At 34.6% G+C, this 19,480-nt stretch overlaps 1 protein-coding gene and 2 long non-coding RNA genes across 3 annotated transcripts; 2 read left to right on the top strand and 1 right to left on the bottom strand.

Annotated features, from left to right (window-relative positions):
* Window positions 1-572: 572 nt before the first annotated feature.
* Window positions 573-1,213, bottom strand: LOC110680759 (defensin-A). The gene is made up of 3 exons (XM_021856546.1): window positions 1,171-1,213; window positions 908-1,108; window positions 573-843 (listed from the first exon to the last, which is right to left on the bottom strand). The coding sequence occupies exons 1-3, from the start codon at window positions 1,196-1,198 to the stop codon at window positions 662-664; spliced, it is 411 nt and encodes a 136-aa protein (XP_021712238.1). The 5' UTR covers window positions 1,199-1,213; the 3' UTR covers window positions 573-661.
* A 1,822-nt stretch (window positions 1,214-3,035) lies between these two features.
* On the top strand, window positions 3,036-3,533 carry LOC5579098. The gene is made up of 2 exons (XR_002502975.1): window positions 3,036-3,213; window positions 3,270-3,533. It is a non-coding gene; the product is annotated as an uncharacterized LOC5579098 (long non-coding RNA).
* A 1,816-nt stretch (window positions 3,534-5,349) lies between these two features.
* On the top strand, window positions 5,350-5,731 carry LOC110680760. The gene is made up of 2 exons (XR_002502976.1): window positions 5,350-5,412; window positions 5,469-5,731. It is a non-coding gene; the product is annotated as an uncharacterized LOC110680760 (long non-coding RNA).
* Window positions 5,732-19,480: the final 13,749 nt, after the last annotated feature.

Raw genomic sequence — 19,480 nt, 5'->3', positions numbered from 1 at the left:
AAATAATTAATAATTTCAGGCAAAATTCGTTACAATCTTCTATTGCCACGATTAATGCGTTATATATTTAGGTTGAGTTATGTTAAGTAAATTGAATACGTGTTTTTCTTTTCTCTTATAAGCAGGTGAAATCAACTCACCTGTGAACATTCTAAACGCTACGGCAAATGAAATGTAAGAGCATCAATTATTTTTTTACTTTCCTTAGCCGAGTGGTTAGAGTCCACGGCAATAAAGCAAAGCCATGCTGAAGGTGTTTGGGTTCGATTCCCGGTCTATTCAGGATCTTTTCGTAATTGAAATTTTCTTGACTTCCCTGGGCATACACTGTTAAAATAATGAAGAGTACAGGTCATGTTAACATTATTTATGCGTTGTAAACATGACGTCATATAAATTTAAGTCTGAAATTACGTAATATTGTGATATATTGTTCGAACTGTGTAGAATATCATCGTACCTGTTACACGATATACGACTGCGATGTGCAAAAGGTAAAACCTTAAAATATTATATTCACAGCAGGCGAAGGATATTGATAGGAAAATATATTGCAATAAAACTCAATTTAATATACCATTTAACAAAATTATGCATTATTTTTATTTAAAAGGAACATTTTATAGAGCATCTAACAGTTGCAGAAATGAACTCAAATTGTTCAATTCCGACAGACGCACACCTTCTTGGAGTTGCAGTAACCTCCCCGATTGCCACGGGCAATGCAATGAGCAGCACAAGCACTATCACCAACGCCGAATCCACTCAGCAGATCACAGGTGGCCCGTTTCAGACGGAAGTTCTCCACGGCGGCCTGATAGGTTTCCTCCGGCAGTTCATCGACTGTGATGAAGAGAAATTCTTGATAGAGAGTTTTCTTTGATTATAAATTGGTGGATTTACTTACAAAGAGAGTTTGCAAAAGGGCGAGCTTCGTCCGCCAGCACCGGTTCCTGTGGGTAGGCACTAGTGATGGCCACGGTGCACAGAGCCAGGAAACAAATGACAGTGATCGACTTCATGGTTGGTCCTTTCGGGATCGAATGGAATAGAGCTGATATCGCTTGAACGAGCTTGTGGAATTGAATGATGTGATAATCGACGAGCTCTGCGAATTTATATTGGGGAAACAATGAATGAGCTGCCACCGTACGCTACCGTGTAAATCACCGAAAGCGTAAAGTGCGCATAAGCACATGCATGCCTCAATTTGAGCTGGTTCATTAGCGACGGGACGATTGGTGGATCACCGCGACAATCCTTAAGAATTGGGGGATTTACATCTGCAAAAGGGACTATGAATGCAATTGCTATGACATCTGCTCGTGTATTAGGAATGAAAATCAAGCCTAACACTCTAACTTACAATTTTCTACTACATTCGCATCTTTTTTTCTGTTATACGTTCCAACTGTAATACAGCCTGCTTTCCAACTTAGTGTTCTCATGCGCATTTCCACGGTTGTTAACTGAGAGGTTTCTTTGCCGATTGATCCATTTTTGCTTGCGTATATGTGTGGCCAACGGGAAAAAATTCTAATGCCAAAGGAAACTTCCGAGAAAATTTCCAAACCCAAAAAAATCCTCGAATGGCGAAGATTTGAATCTATGATCCTCGCGCGTTTAACCGCATACGGCTTCCAATGGACCCATTCGCACCTCCAAAACCACTGTCATTTATTTGAAGTAAGTCATCAAAATCAAATCTCAAGAGTTTACTTGGAACTCAATAAGGTTTCACGCAAGCATCCCCAAGTAACCAATTAATACATTCGTAAGAATCCGTAAGAAAACTCCATAAAGTCTGCTCAAGGAATTCTCCAGATCCCCAGACCGTTCCTATGACCTCCTGCTGGAATTTTCCTTGTTTACACCTAGAATGTACTTATGGCAATGTCTTGAAAGATTCTGATAGGTTTTTCCAGAAAAATTGAGGGAATAGGCAAATGAGTAGCCTGGAATGATAGACTTCTGAAAATTCCCAATCGGTAGACTTGGATGAATTCTTAGCAATATCGCAGCGGGAAACTTAAGAATCTGAGCGAGTGAATTGATGTTTACCCTAATGATATCTTGGGCATATATCATATCCTATAGGAATCCTCAACGAGTTTCTAATAATTTTAGATGGGATACTGTGGATTTCATGCGAGATGCTTAGGTGTTCTAGCGTTTCCTGTGGATTCTCTACGAGCTCTTGGAGTTTTATAGCAAAATCCTGTAAATTTCCATTGATTTCATATGGGACGTTTGAGACATATACGTATGCAGCTCATTTTCTAAAACACATCAAAAACTAATTTAAAATTTTAATGATAACGAGCTTATTTGCATTGTACGAAATGACTGCTTGCATTTCTGGATCATGACAATTCCATGCGGACCACAGGTCGCAGATTGAGTACCACTGTTCTACACCATTTTGGAATAATTTCTCTATTTATTCCGCGTCCACATTTCAATGAAAATCCTATAGAAAACTTTATCAATAATCTTCTATGAATAATATCATACAGTCGAACCTCCATAAGTCGATAGAGAATAGGCTTGTTTTTTGATTCACATACAATTAATTTGGAGTGCAAAATTGCTGAGAAACCTTTTTTTTCTAAATTGGAACTTACACCTTTTTTGCCTCTCTAACCCCTTGACATATGAATTCAGGCATTATTCTTAACCATGCCATGCAAAACCAGAAATGTTGGCCTATCTGTAATCAAATTTAATTTATGACTGGCTTCCAAAATTAAGTGTACGATAATCCCATTTTACCAACCCAACAAAGGGCAATAATGTTGCTCCTATCTGAATTGAGCATTAATGTGTGAATCAGACAAAGTGCCTCGGCTGCTTGATATCAGCAAAGGTTGAGATATTGCACCGTAATCAGAAAGACAGATCTTGTAACTTGAGCATTACTTTGTTTCTGATAAGATCTACAAGAAAGTTCACGGAGAAAAATATGATAAGGGGGTTTTCCAGCTTCCGTATTCGGATTCCGTTTTAGATTGATATAAAAGTAGCTTGTTGGGACTTTCGATTATATCAGTTCCAACACACATTTCTTTCTTACTAAAGCTAAGGTCCATCAGAACCAAACCATCATGCAATTTACTATTGTCTTCAGTCTTGCACTTCTGTGCTTTGCATCAATAGTTAGTGCTCAATCACAAGACAGTTCAGCAGAGCGTGAAGACTTGGATCAGTATGAAGGTATTTCCATTTATTCTAGCATCAACAATTCAGCCTAACGTTTCTGTCCATTCCAGTCGGATACAACGGGCTCAACCTGGTGAAGGTGGGTCTCCCTCAACTGCGTAATCGCTGCAAAACCATGGGCAATTGTGTTCATGATAGGCTGTGTGATAGCAGTTGCAAGCAGTTTGGGTACAAGGATGGAGAATGCAGTGGAAGATCCTGCATTTGTTGTGCCTAATCATCGAGCTGCTAGATTCAGTGTTTGTTTGAGAGAGTGTTGATAATTATCAAACAACAAGAGTATATAAAATATATTCAATATTAACATATTTTAATCCACCGTTCGTTAAATATAATTTATTCAAAATGATGACTTTTTATCAGCATGAGAGGTACATATCCAGAGTGCCAACTCGAGTCTATGCTGCCTATATTTGCATGGTCGACGTAACCACCAGCACTATCTTTGCTGGGAAAATTAATTTTTGTGTTTTCCCAACTACATTCCTGAATCATTCAAAAATTTCGGTCAAATAATCTGTGCATTTGCTAAAGATTGAGATCAAAAGGATGACTAGGGAAGTCTTTTTGATTAATTTCTTACTTTTGTCATCTGTAATCGTCTGTCAATCTGTTTTATCCGTCAAATCAGTGAGTTTGGTGAACGATTATATGGATGAATTGACGTAAACACCAGATAACTGTCATAGCAACCTGGTTCAAACGCTAAACAAAACGAATACACATTCTAGGAAACTGGGTGTTTCTTCGGACAAGTTGCTGTATGTGCTCATATTAATCCGTTTTCTTCTTATAGCTCATATTTCAGAAGAAATATGCGCTGAAATATGATAAAAATGTATTTATCATATTGGCGCTAACGTCGACTATGTGAATATGGGCAGTATAGGGTGACGTTTACAAGGTGGCTAAAATGGCTAAGACACCGTCTACAAATTACCGTTTTGACTCATATTCCGAACACTTAAGGCTTACAGCAACTTCACATGCATCTACTGGGCATAAATCAGCAGATATTTTGAAATTTTAAATTTCTTCGCGAAGTTCAACGGGTAAGCATTGAATGTGGTTGATAAAAATAATGATACTTCATAATTTACTATTAGTTTTACGAAAAAGTATGGGTCACTATTTTGCTTGAAATACCGAACACTTTGTTCATTATGTCTCATATTCCCAACACATTGATTCAAATTCCGAACAGTATAAATAAATCGTATTCAAATTAATAATTTTGCAAATAAATTCATCTGAGCTTATTTTACTGCTCTTGAACTACAGAACCATACTCGGTAAGTAGGCCTTGACCTGGCTAAAAGGTTTTTTTTCTTCGCTTGTCAATTTTTTTCCCGTTTCAGATTCGAATTTTCTGAGGCTTCGATTTACGATTTTGACGAGTTAGTTTGTGGATTTCCCAACATGGTTGCTTGAAGAGTTGCTGTTTCAAGTTATTTGAACTCAAGTTTCCGCCGTTTTTTCCGTCCATGGAGTTTGGTTCACTGGAAAAACCTTGAGTATAATTTTATTTTAATAATTTGTTTCTTTTTTTTGTTTTCTTTTGTTCATCTCACATTTGATCTTGTTGTAATATTGATCTTTTGTTTCCGTTAGGGAAACTGATGGGGATGAGGGGGGGATCAAAAGAGAATTCTGTGCATTCTGCCACCACTTCAATGACCAAATCTTTTCGAGTGAAGGTTTACCCTTCTAGTTTCTCTGGACCCTTTATTGTCTATTTCAGGAAAAACCTATAAATGTGTTGCTTATTTCCTCAGAGATTTATAAAAAGTATAAATCTGTGAAGGAAATTAAAAAAAATTCTCTGGATAAATTAAGAGTAGTTTTTGGATCACGCGATGATGCGAATGCTCTTTTAGAATCCAGATTATTTTTCAATTCCTATCGTGTGTACGCACCTTGTGATGCATGCGAAATAAACGGAATTATTTATGACGAGCCTTTGAACTGTGATGACATAAGAAATCATGGTTCAGGCTTATTTAAGAACAAGTCCATTTCTCCGGTTAAGATTTTGGATTGTGTTCGTTTATCTAAATTATTCATTGATGGAAACAATTCAAAATAGTACATTCTAATTGTATCAAGATTACGTTTTCTGGATCTGTACTTCAATAGTTAGTGCTCAATCACAAGACAGTTCAGCAGAGCGTGAAGACTTGGATCAGTATGAAGGTATTTCCATTTATTCTAGCATCAACAATTCAGCCTAACGTTTCTGTCCATTCCAGTCGGATACAACGGGCTCACCTGGTGAAGGTGGGTCTCCCTCAACTGCGTAATCGCTGCAAAACCATGGGCAATTGTGTTCATGATAGGCTGTGTGATAGCAGTTGCAAGCAGTTTGGGTACAAGGATGGAGAATGCAGTGGAAGATCCTGCATTTGTTGTGCCTAATCATCGAGCTGCTAGATTCAGTGTTTGTTTGAGAGAGTGTTGATAATTATCAAACAACAAGAGTATATAAAATATATTCAATATTAACATATTTTAATCCACCGTTCGTTAAATATAATTTATTCAAAATGATGACTTTTTTATCAGCATGAGAGGTACATATCCAGAGTGCCAACTCGAGTCTATGCTGCCTATATTTGCATGGTCGGACGTAACCACCAGCACTATCTTTGCTGGGAAAATTAATTTTTGTGTTTTCCAACTACATTCTTGAATCATTCAAAATTTCGGTCAAATAATCTGTGCATTTGCTAAAGATTGAGATCCAAAAGATGACTAGGGAAGTCTTTTTGATTATTTTCTTACTTTTGTCATCTGTAATCGTCTGTCAATCTGTTTTATCCGTCAAATCAGTGAGTTTGGTGAACGATTATATGGATGAATTGACGTAAACACCAGATAACTGTCATAGCAACCTGGTTCAAACGCTAAACAAAACGAATACACATTCTAGGAACTGGGTGTTTCTTCGGACAAGTTGCTGTATGTGCTCATATTAATCCGTTTTCTTCTTATAGCTCATATTTCAGAAGAAATATGCGCTGAAATATGATAAAATGTATTTTATCATATTGGCGCTAACGTCGACTATGTGAATATGGGCAGTATAGGGTGACGTTTACAAGGTGGCTAAAATGGCTAAGACACCGTCTACAAATTACCGTTTTGACTCATATTCCGAACACTTAAGGCTTACAGCAACTTCACATGCATCTACTGGGCATAAATCAGCAGATATTTTTGAAATTTTAAATTTCTTCGCGAAGTTCAACGGGTAAGCATTGAATGTGGTGATAAAAATAATGATACTTCATAATTTACTATTAGTTTTTACGAAAAAGTATGGGTCACTATTTGCTTGAAATACCGAACACTTTGTTCATTATGTCTCATATTCCCAACACATTGATTCAAATTCCGAACAGTATAAATAAATCGTATTCAAATTAATAATTTTGCAAATAAATTCATCTGAGCTTATTTTACTGCTCTTGAACTACAGAACCATACTCGGTAAGTAGGCCTTGACCTGGCTAAAAGGTTTTTTTTTCTTCGCTTGTCAATTTTTTTCCCGTTTCAGATTCGAATTTTCTGAGGCTTCGATTTACGATTTTGACGAGTTAGTTTGTGGATTTCCCAACATGGTTGCTTGAAGAGTTGCTGTTCAAGTTATTTGAACTCAAGTTTCCGCCGTTTTTTCCGTCCATGGAGTTTGGTTCACTGGAAAAACCTTGAGTATAATTTTATTTTAATAATTTGTTTCTTTTTTTTGTTTTCTTTTGTTCATCTCACATTTGATCTTGTTGTAATATTGATCTTTTGTTTCCGTTAGGGAAACTGATGGGATGAGGGGGGATCAAAGAGAATTCTGTGCATTCTGCCACCACTTCAATGACCAAATCTTTTCGAGTGAAGGTTTACCCTTCTAGTTTCTCTGGACCCTTTATTGTCTATTTCAGGAAAAACCTATAAATGTGTTGCTTATTTCCTCAGAGATTTATAAAAAGTATAAATCTGTGAAGGAAATTAAAAAAATTCTCTGGATAAATTAAGAGTAGTTTTTGGATCACGCGATGATGCGAATGCTCTTTTAGAATCCAGATTATTTTCAATTCCTATCGTGTGTACGCACCTTGTGATGCATGCGAAATAAACGGAATTATTTATGACGAGCCTTTGAACTGTGATGACATAAGAAATCATGGTTCAGGCTTATTTAAGAACAAGTCCATTTCTCCGGTTAAGATTTTGGATTGTGTTCGTTTATCTAAATTATTCATTGATGGAAACAATTCAAAATATGTACATTCTAATTGTATCAAGATTACGTTTTCTGGATCTGTACTTCCATATTATGGTTGATAATGTTATTTTTCACGTGCGGCTTTTATTATTCAAAGCTTATGCACTGTGATCGATGCCTTCTGTTCGGTCACACTTCTAATTTTTGTTCATACAAGCAAAAATGTTTGAAATGTGGAGAACTTCACGATTCTTCCACATGTAAAAATCAATCTGAAGTTTGTATTTATTGTAAACATAAACATAATTCTTTAAATGAATGTGTCGTTTATATTAAGAATCAGTCGAAATTTAATCAAAAAATTAAAAACAAAAACCTTATGTCTTATGCTGAAGATATGAAATCTTCAGATAACATTGCTTCTCTTAACACTTTTGAAATTTTATCAGATGATGATAGTGATGAATGTCAGGAAAATGTTGATAATTATATTTACAAACCTCCTAGTAAAAGAACCACCAATAAAAAGTTCAATAAGCAGAACCAAATTTTTGAACCTCAACCATCTACCTCGTTTGATTTAAATTTCCCCCCTTTGAATAACTCAGCTTCAACTAAAAACATTCCTGGATTTCGTAAAATAGAAGTTGACGCATCCAATAATAATAGCCAAAAATCAAAACAATTCGCCGAATGAAAGACCTAAGGAAAATTCTGATAATTCAATTCTAGGCATTTTAGAAGAAATAGTAGATTTTTTAGGATTAAATGATTTTTGGAAAAAGTTAATCAAATTGTGTTTACCCATTTTGGCTTCCTTTTTAAATAAGTTGAATTAATTTGGACCCCTCATTTCGTCATTGTTTTCGTCATAATGGCTTCTATAACCATAAATAGCATGAATATTTTACAATGGAATTGCCGTAGTATCATTCCCAAAATTGATAGATTACAAGTGCTTATTAACCGTCATAATATAGATTTGTTTTGTTTAAATGAAACATGGCTAACTCCATCAAAATTCTTTCGCATTCCAAAATTTAATATAATTCGAAAAGATAGGGATTCTTCATATGGAGGAGTACTCATTGGAATTCACGGATGATATTGAATTCAAATATTTAGACTTAGCATTGCATTCCCTAATTGAATAGAGTAAGGTGGGGGCAAAAGTTCGACCTTAGTGGCATAATCAAAGTTTCCAGGAAAACAATGGCAGTTAAAACAAAACAAATACCATACAGGAACCTTCAACATATTGGGCTATAATTTTGCTGAACAAAATGTGTCACAATATTTACCCATTTTTAGTTATAACAGTTTTCAAAATTGATTGTCTTTATTCGAACTTTTGCCCCACCGGTGGGGGCAAGAGTTCGAATCTAGTGTGGGGCAAAAGTTTGCTGGCTTAAAACACAAAATATCGATCCTTTTATGACAGGCATACCTTACACCAGCCGAAAACTTAAGTTTAACGAAAAAATACATACTAAATTTTCATCAAAAATTTACCCAAAACCGAGTTAATTGTAATATACCCCAAAAATAGCAGTTTTTCGCAAAACATAGTGGAAATGTAAAATTTTGGTGACAATTTTCACACGACCAGACAAATTTAACTAAATTTGAAGATAATATGTGGATTTTAGACAATTTGCAAATTTTTCCGTGATTTTATACATGGGTCGAACTTTTGCCCCGCTGATTCGAACTTTTTGCCCCACTATAGGCAACAATTGTTTTCAAGCATTTATGCAAAAACTAATACACCTCAAAGCAACCTTAATGATAGGCCTAGAAACGCCCTTACATAAAATATTGAAAAGATTTTATCTTCAATTGGTTCCATGCAACGAAAGTTTGACCAAAAATTACAATATTCACGCCGAAAACAACAAATAGCCATAACTTTTCCAAATCTCAATAGATTTTTAATGATATTTGGAGTGAAAGTCTCTTACTTAAATAGCATTCGAACCACATGAATTTATAAGATTTTTTTTGAATTGAGCTAGAAATTCTAAAAAGAAACTCTTACCCCACTCGAACTTTTGCCCACTTTACTCTACGTTGCTATTTCTATAACAAATAAATTATCTATTATTCTATTATTTGTTTTTATATCCTCCGAATGCAAGTTTTCTTTGTCACAAATTAAAGTATTTGAAATGAAATTCCTCCTCAATTTTACATATTAGGTGATTTCAATGCTCATAATTTTGCTTGGGGTAACGAAAAAACAGATGGTAGAGGTTCATTAATTATGGATTTAATTGATGATTTAAACTTACATATACTTAATGATGGATCTTTTACTAGGATGGTAGTACCGCCAAATCATCATTCTTGTATTGATTTATCGCTTTGTTCTAATAGTTGTCAATGAAATCTTCTTGGAAAACTATTGATGATCCTATGGTAGCGATCATTTTACCCAATTTTAATTGAAATTCAAAATTCAGGTCGCGGTAATTTATTACATAATTCTCATGTTCCTGACCTTTGCCAAAATGTTCTATTGAAAATTACAATAATTTTTCAAAATTACTAATTGATTGTATGCACAAGTCTCAAATAAAAAAATAGCGAGTCATAACAAAAAAAGCGTCCTTCCTTCTGGTGGGATAATGAATGTTCCAAAGCTCTAAAAACAAAATTTGATGCTTTTAAAAAATTTCGCAGATCAGGCTCCAGAAATCATTAATTTTATATTGCAAAGCTAAAGCATTGTTCATAAGACTAACTAAATCCAAGAAGAGAAATTATTGGAAAAATTTTGTTCAAAATCTAGATCAAGAAACATCATTATCTACTTTGTGGTCAGTTGCAAGAAATTTAAGAAACTATGATTCGACTGTTTTTACTGTTTTGGAATATTCTGAAAAATGGATAGACGAGTTTGCATCTAAAATTTGTCCTGATTTTGTTCCCAAATCCATTAAGTTTAAAAATAGAAGTCAAGATCATTTTCCTGAACTTTGTAGTCCACTTACATTAGCTGAATTTAATTTAGCATTGTCAATTACTAAAAATACTTCTCCAGGATAATATTAAATTTATTGTTTTGAAAAATTTACCTGATGATGGAAAGCTTCATTTACTTTCAATATATAATGATTTCTTATCTCAAAATATAATTCCCTATGAATGGCATTTCATCAAAGTCATCAGTATTCTTAAACCTGGTAGAGATCCATCATTAGCTGATAGTAGGAGAACCATTAGTTTGTTATCATGTTTGCGCAAAATTTTAGAAAGAATGATACTGAATCGTCTAGAATTGTAGGCAGAGAACAATAACATTTTTTCATCTTCTCAATTTCGTTTAATAAAAAACAGGATGTAGTTTCCACTTTTCTTGATGTTTCTGGAGCCTATGATTCTGTACTTATTGAATTACTGTTCGAAAAGATGAATTATCTAAATCTTCCAAATTTAATCTCCAATTTCATTTATAATTTATTTTCTTTTAAAGTTATGAATTTTTTTCATAATGGATCCTCAAAATTATCAAGATATAAGGTACACTGGGGGAAGTGTATCAGTGGGCACTTCGACACTGAAGAAGTCTGTAAGTCGCAGACGAAATAGGCCTATCTGTCAAGATAAGCAACACATATTAGAGTTTAAAGGTATTTGCTCACCTTAGTGATTTTAGTATTTTTTTTTTTTTGCAAAAAGTGAAGTGTTAAAGTTCATTTGTAGTTTTAAAACATACTCTAATAATCCCTCCCAAAGTTTAATATAAAAAAGTGTAGTGTTTCTACCAATCAAAAATCCATTGTATCTCAGTCTAAAAATCGAATACTATTAGTTTTTTCAACACATGGTGAGCATTTCAGTTCTAATTTAATGAATATCGATGAAAAATATGTGATTTTTATAAATAAATACAGATATATTGGACATGATACACTTACCCCTACTTCTTCATGGGGTGGGTAAGTGGATCAAATATTATTACCATTTGTTGGCAGACTACTTACAAGATATTAAAAAAGTTTCAATATCCTGAAATGTTGTTTTCCTTTAACATTGTCCATTCCTAGCTTAAATTTGTCAAAGTGGCCATAGAAAATTTGAATTAATCCACCTAAAAGGTATATCAATCTTTCTGGTATAAAAAATATAAAAGAATGAATATTGCAAAATTCAAACAAAACTTTTTGTGGTACCGTTTTGTCTCAAATTCCGAACAAACTCATATTCCGAACACCCGGTTTTTTGTATGGCGATTTGGTTGAAATGTTTCGTTGAAATATGTCACCAAATAACAAGGAAATGGCTGTCAATTGCAATTCAATTTTAACCTTTCCAATATATTTTTTACCGCGGGAGTAGTGATGAGTCTCGAGTTTGAGACCAGTAGAACAAGCTCAGATAAATTTATTTGCGAAATTATTCATTTGAATACGATTTATTCGTGCTGTTCGGAATTTGAATCAAGGTGTTCGGAATATGAGACAGAATAAGCACAGTGTTCGGCATTTGAATCAGAATGTTGTTCCATACTTTTACGTAAAAACAATACTAGAACTAATTAAATTAACATTATTATTGGTACACCTCACAGCTAACAGTTTGGCTTTGCGAAGAAATCAAAATTTACACAAATATCAGCCAATTTATGCCAATCAGATGCATTTCAAGTCACTGTTGGCCTTAAGTGTTCGGAATATGAGTCAAAACGGTATATCTTTTGTTTAATTGCAAAAAGGCAAAGTATACATTTTTTTTTTCAATTGAAAGCATATTAAGGAACCTTATTTGACCATATTAATTGTTCTAGACAGATCGAACAACTAAATTAATAAATAGAATGAAAAGATTTCAGTATGTTAATCAACGGTAAATGTAACTAATATTTTTAAATTATGAATGTTTTTCAAAAACATGGTTGGGAATAATCCTACAATACTTCTGTACAACTTATTAACGTTAGCTGTACATAACAATGAAGTTGACTATTGATTTTTCTGTATCCACTTACCCCACGGTACCTTAGTTATTTTGGACTTCCACAAGGATCTTGTTTGAGTCCATTTTTATATAACTTGTTCACCAGGGCTATTGCATCAATTATTCCAAATGGTTGTTATTTGCTTCAGTTTGCCGATGATAATATTATTTCTATTAGCGGCAAAATAGAGAAGTCATTAGACATTTTATGCAATGTGCCCTGGATAATATTGATTCATGGGCTCATGAGAATGGATTTTCATTTTCCGTTCAAAAAAACTAAATATATCATATTTTCAAGAAATCATTCTAATATAACCATTGATTTGTACCTCAATGGAATTGAAATTGAACATGTTGATGAGTATAAATATCTTGGTATATGGTTTGATTCTAAATTGACTTGGAACATTCATATCAAACAAATTCAAAAAACATGTTCGAAAAGAATTAATTTTCTTCGCACAATCACGGGTACTTGGTGGGGTGCAAACCCATCTGATTTAATAACGCTTTATAAAACTACTATCCGTTCAGTTATGGAATATGGTTGCTTTACTTTTGGAAGTGCTGCTCTAACATATTTTGTTAAACTTGAAAAAATACAATTTCGTTGTTTAAGAATTTGTTTGAGACTTATGAATTCAACTCATACTCAATCAACAGAAGTTCTTACTGGTGTTGCTCCACTCAAAATTCGTTTTCAAGAATTAAATTGTAAATTTTTGATGAATTGTTTCTCAACTAATCATCCAATTATCAATATTTTGAAGTCACTATTTGAAATAAACCCGACGAGCAAAATATTGGAACCTTATATTCATTGCTCCACTGAAAATATTGTACCAGTTCCATTGAATGGTTTTTACAATTGTAAAATTGATGCTCATACTTATCAACCTTTGATTGACTTGTCTTTGTTTCATGAATTAAAACAATTTCCAAAACATTTACATCCTTATTTTGCCAATATCTTATTTGAGCGTAAATTTGATGGAATCACCCCTGCATAATTTTATTTTACAGATGGTTCGTTAATTCAAGATACCGCGGGTTTCGGAGTATATAATGAATTTTCGACTCACTTTTTTTAAATTGCAAGCTCCTTGTTCTATTTTCTTAGCAGAATTAATCGCTTTATACTTCGCTTGCACCTTAATAAAGGAGTGTCCACCAAATATTTACATTGTTTGTTCTGATAGCTTGAGTTGTCTTCATGCTTTGAACACCATTTCTTTCAATTTAAAAACTCATTTTTTATTATTTATGTTGAAAAAACTTTTATTTGACTTACACTCTCAGGGGTTTATCATAAAAATAATATGGATCCCTTCCCATTGTAAAATTTACGGTCAAGAGCAGGCTGATTCATTGGCTAAACTTGGTGTTGCTCGAGGGCTAATTTATAACTGTAACATTTTTCCTTCTGAATATTATCCCAAATTAAAACAATGGACAATGTGTTGGAATTCAAGTGATAAAGGAAGATGGCTTAATCAATTTGTCCAAAGGTCAGTCTTTTTCCGTGGTTTCAGAATATACTAGGTAATAGAAATTTTATTTGCTCTTTTTCACGTATGATATCGAATCATTATTTATGTAACAGTCATTTATATCGCATCAATATTAAGGATTCCAATTTGTGTGAGTGTGGAATCTATTATGAAGATATTGATCATATTGTACTTCAATGTTCAAGATACGTTTTACCGAGAGAAAAATTATTTAACAATATAGTCAATTTTGGTCATCCAATTCCTGCTTCAATTCGGGATATATTGGGTGCAAAGCACTACCCTATACTTAAACTTTTATTTCAATTTTTAGTCGATATTTCATATATTGTTTGATACTCGCTTTTTTTTTGTATTTTTTTTTATTTTCAGATATCAAGATAGCGTTTGGATGCCTAGATGATGCTTAGAACCCCCCCCCCTCGCCCTCATCCCTTTTTTTCAAGATATCAATGGTCACTCAAGTCTAGATTATATTGCAGTTTTCGGTTCTGTTATGGTTTTTTTTGCCGTATGAGCCTATAGTTTAAGTTTTTTTTTGTTGTTTTGTAACGTTATAAGAAAAGATAAAGAGGTTTTGTGCCTCTTTGAGAAAGATTTCGAAAGGAAATCACTCAAAGGGGCTTTTCCCTCTTTCAAAATTATTAGTAAATATAAATAAATAAATAAATAACTACAGAACCATCACAACTTCCAAGGTATAAAATAAGTTTAAACACATAAAAATTGCTGCTATTTCATGGAAAGTTAATGACATATTTCAGTGAAAGATTTTAACACACTCTCCATACAAAATCAGAGTGTTCGGAATATGCGTCTGTTTGGAATTTGAGACAAAACGGTACGTAACCTTCTAGGGTGAGGGAAATAGGCTCAAGCGTTACTGTTCATACGACAACTTATTTTTTCATACACCAGACATGCAAAGGGTTAAGGGGGTAAAATAAATGAACCCTGCCATGGCTCCACAAGAGAAGCTGGAGATTGCCTAACTCGATGGTTTCTTCAATATCGAGTTTTGGAGAGTTGACTGTATCACGCCACGAGCTATGTCCTGCGGTGTCAGGCAAATAAATTTAAGAAATTCATTAAATGACATAATGGAAATTAGACATAATTTTACAGTAGGATTTTTCTTATGGATATTTAGTAAATATGAAGATAAGGGTAAAGGAGATTGGGCAAAGTTCCATGGAGTTTGGTTCCGGAATGTACACAAATGATCCATACATCATTTGAAAGATCTAAATGAGACAAGAAAAAGTTGATGTGGGGCCAAAAATATTCGTCGTGGGAGAAACAAGGTAAGTGGGCTGGAACGATGTAAAAAAGGGAGTGTTTCTAGACAGATTTTTACTATATCATATGCGAAAGGGTGCTTATGTATGTATCGAAATGTTCGAAAATAAAGTGATTTAAAACAGTTTTCAGGACGTTTTGAGTTGCTGGTATGTGCCTTAAGTATCAGGCATACGGAGATAGGAATCAAAGGTTTATCGATGAAGGTTTGACATATAACTCACTTTAGGTAAGATATCGTGTGGACACCAAGGTCATATCGCATTTTCCTGTTCATGTTCCTGTTCTTGTACTAGAAATATGATTGTATAAACTGTCGGTTTATTCAGGAATACCCATATTATATTCTGTTTTAACACAACGTTGCGTTGCACAGTGCATCGAACGTATGGCACTTAGCGTTAGCGTAGTTACGGTATACTTCGTAGATTGGATACTAGCGACATTCTTCTCTTCGATAGTCTTATCCAGATTGCTTTCAGGAACAAGGCTGGGGAATGAATCATGATCCAGTCATGAAAAAGAACACAAATATCATGAACATCGCTATTCCCGGCCACGCCCATCTTTACCGTAACTTAGGATACGGGAAGGAAATGTTGATGCAGCACTTACTTAATGGGAGGCCACCGACTCAGCGATGCCCTCATAAGTGCTACGGAGGTGGAGGTTGGGATAGGTATATTGTCAGGATTCGCCTGAAAAGCTGCCGCTGGACCCATTGGCATTTGTTTTAAGGTGCAGTTGGTTAATCTCTTGAATGCCGGCATTTAAAAGAGAAGATTTTTGTTTATTTACTGTGTGAATAATTATGTTTCTGCTCAAACATATGTAAAAGCAGAACCGATCCCTCTAGGGTCATCGTTTATTTTTAAGACTACAGCGTTTCAATGAAAAACAAAAGAAAAAAAAATAGAGTCAAACAAAAAAATAAAACAAAACGCCACAATTAAGCTTTCGGTTGTCGCACGGTTGACCCACCACCAGAGGTACGGCACTGATGCTGCATACGAAATGCGAGGTTATTTAACCAATGTTATACAAAATACAATAGCGCAACTACTAAAGTGTTAAACCAAACTTAAATGGTGGCAAATTGAAATGGATTTATTTCGCGGAGTGAGCAACTTGTTCTTTCATAAATCGAATTGGTAAAACACAACGCTTAAGACGAAAAACATTATAACAAAAAAAATCTGTCCCGTTTTTTAGATACATTTTTCGTATCTGCGCTTATTTATACCAGTTTGTTTTACAATAAGTAGATAAATGGAATTCTCTCACCAAATTTGTGTCTCACGTTTTCATTCCAATTGCGTCGTCCAGCAAATCCAAATTCCTAATCTCACAATTAGTGGGTCAGCAACTCTCAGATGTTCAGATTCATCAGCTACTTGAAAAATACCTACACAGCAAAAAATTCTCAAATTTACATGGCACGTAATTCTTTATGATAATCATGTAAAACGAGTTGCATCTGAACATTCAACGATAATTAATGTAAACTGTCTCATTGCATTCGATAATGCTTGCAAACTTGAGTGAAACTGAAACATTTCATGATCTTCCATTTAACATTCGCCAATGTTGCATGCTTTCTTGCATCTTGAAAGTGAAATTGCAAACAAGATCGCTCAGTTTACATGATTCCACGCTGAATATTCTGCTAAAAATAATGCACATGGATGGATCGACGGCTTGTCATTCCATGTGCATTATTTATGATTGAATTTTAAGCGTGAAAATCATGTAAACCGTGCCGTTTTGCATGCAACATTCTTCGAGAGAAGACGTTTCGCGTTCAATATTAAGGATTTTGGTAACAATGTTGTACATAATAGATGTGTTTATAGGTTTTATCATTGAATAATACATAAGAAATGGCTTTGCATGATTGAGGCTAATATTACGTTACGTGTAAATCTAAGATTTTTTTGGTGTGTATCTTCTAAATCTTCACCAATAAACCATAAAATTTTCATTTGGCACATGTAATGGGCCCAGATAGCCGTAGCGGTAAACGCGCAGCTATTCAGCACGACCAAGCTGAGGGTCGTGGGTTCGAATCCCACCGGTCGAGGATCTTTTCGGGTTGGAAATTTTCTCGACTTCCCAGGGCATAGAGTATCTTCGTACCTGCCACACGATATACGCATGCAAAAATGGTCATTGGCATAGTAAGCTCTCAGTTAATAACTGTGTAAGTGCTCATAAGAACACTAAGCTGAGAAGCAGGCTTTGTCCCAGTGGGGACGTAACGCCAGAAAGAAGAAGGAGAAGAATATTCTTCATCTTCATTTTGGCATGTGTAAAACATAAAAACATTCATATGGCACATGTTTGCGTCTAACACTCAATTTTCACCGGGTTTTTGGAGACTCACATATTCCCACTTGATTCTTACGATGCTTGATCATTAACAGGATTTGCAGTTGCTTTCCGAAAAGCAAAAAAAACTTATAATTATCAGCCAAAATTTTCATGCCACAGACGAAATAAAAGTACCCGGACGAGGAAAATATGACAGCTAAATTTTTTCAGTGCTTCGAACGTATGGCACTTGGGGACAAAAGTCATAACGGGATGTTTTATGCGGTTTTGCCCTATGATGTTGAGGAGGATCTCGTTATACACAAAAAAAAACTCATTATTGGCATAAACGACACATATTACATCAGTAATGACATGAGTGGCTTATACGTTAAATTTTACATTTGACACCATAGAACAGTGCTCGCTCGGAAGAAATGTTCAAAATAAAAATGCATGAAAAAGTATTTAAGTCGTTTGCATGAACGATGTATGTGACATGCGTAACCATAAAAGTGTCTCAATGACCAACTTTTTATAAAATATTGAAGTACGGATTATTCCAATGAAAAAAAATGAAATCCAATAAAAAAGGTTGAATAAAGTTTCTTTTTATTAGCAACACGATTTATTTACGAGCTTTTAATCATCCGAGAACTGAATTATTGCTACAAAAGAAAATTGAAATGTCGTTTGACCAGAGAGTTTTATTTTCTTTTATTTCGATCATTTTCAACGGAACGTCGCAATGGTTCCGGTCAGCAAACTTTCATCCGATTTTCCTGCTTCCGAAAATGTTTGTTTGTACATGCTGTGTCCTGAACTTCCATTGAAGCCCCACTTGCAAACCAGTTTTACAGCAGTAGAAGCTTCCATCGAGATATCCTTCATGAAAATTGTCAGAGAATGCGAGCTCTTAGTTGATAAGATCTACAACACGTCCCTTTTTAGTTTTTCTTGAACATTAATTGAACGGTTTGTGAGGCCCCATGCCAGCCTTTGCAGCCGAGCTGGAAATATCTGCATCGTCAGTTTCCTGATTACGCGGGAACTGAACTGGTTTTGCTAACCAGTCGGAGTTTTGCTTCACGAAAATTTTGTATGTTCTTCAACATTTAGCCCACTTTTAATTTATTTTGCAACAATAAAATTTGCAAAACGTCTTTAGCTCGTACTCAAATATCTTGGAGAAAGAATCAGTGCCATAACAGCTGTACATGAAATTCAGAACATCATTTTTCCGATTGGGTGGAGCGGCAGAAAACTACTGCTCGAAACAATCTTTATTGATGGTTGTGGCAGCAAATCCTAAAAATCATAAGATGACATACAATTGGCAAACATATGCAGCTGGAATCACTTCCAGAATTCAAAAAATATTTTAAATTTTATTTTTAAGTGGATTTCAGAAAGGTACTTTGAGGTACTTTTTTTTACGGGCAAAAAGAAAATAAATGTTTTAATTTTCTTCTGTATTAAAAAGCATGTAGCTCAGAAGCATCTTTTTCAACAATTGTTAAAATATATCACAGGAAATTGAATGGAATGACTCCTACTTACTTGTTTCAATACGGTCCATAATGATTTTCATTTTGAAAATATAATAAGGATGGGAATGAAGCGAATTGTAGAGGGACTGGATTGACACGAAAACAATGAATAATATAGAACGATGAAACAACTTGTCAACACGTGGGGTTTTGGTTTGTTTTGAAAACTGCATGAACTTTCTAATATCTGTACTTCACGCTCAAAACATATGTTAACATATATATGGCCTACTTGATTCGGTCGAATATGAAAGTTGATTTTTTGACTTTTGTCCAAGGGACAAAGCACTGTGGCGTTGTATTCTGCACAACGTGCTGGTTCTCGCGGTGCAGGTTGAGGATCAACGGGGCCTTCCATAGCCGACTGGTTAGAGTCCGCGGCTACAAAGTAAAGCCATGCTGAAGGTGTC

Source organism: Aedes aegypti, unplaced genomic scaffold, assembly GCF_002204515.2.
Source record: "Aedes aegypti strain LVP_AGWG unplaced genomic scaffold, AaegL5.0 Primary Assembly AGWG_AaegL5_hic_scaff_1784_PBJ_arrow, whole genome shotgun sequence".
NCBI classification, from domain to species: domain Eukaryota; kingdom Metazoa; phylum Arthropoda; class Insecta; order Diptera; family Culicidae; genus Aedes; species Aedes aegypti.
Note: the sequence above shows the minus strand (reverse complement) of the source record. Positions and strands in the feature narration are given on the sequence as shown.

Coding starts and splice junctions, on each gene's coding strand:
- LOC110680759 (XM_021856546.1), bottom strand. CDS start 1,198: ATGTGCTTATGCGCACTTTACGCTTTCG. Junction 1,109..1,170: donor ATGCGCACTTTACGCTTTCG/GTGATTTACACG, acceptor ATAAATTCGCAG/AGCTCGTCGATTATCACATC. Junction 844..907: donor CCCTTTTGCAAACTCTCTTT/GTAAGTAAATCC, acceptor TCTTCATCACAG/TCGATGAACTGCCGGAGGAA.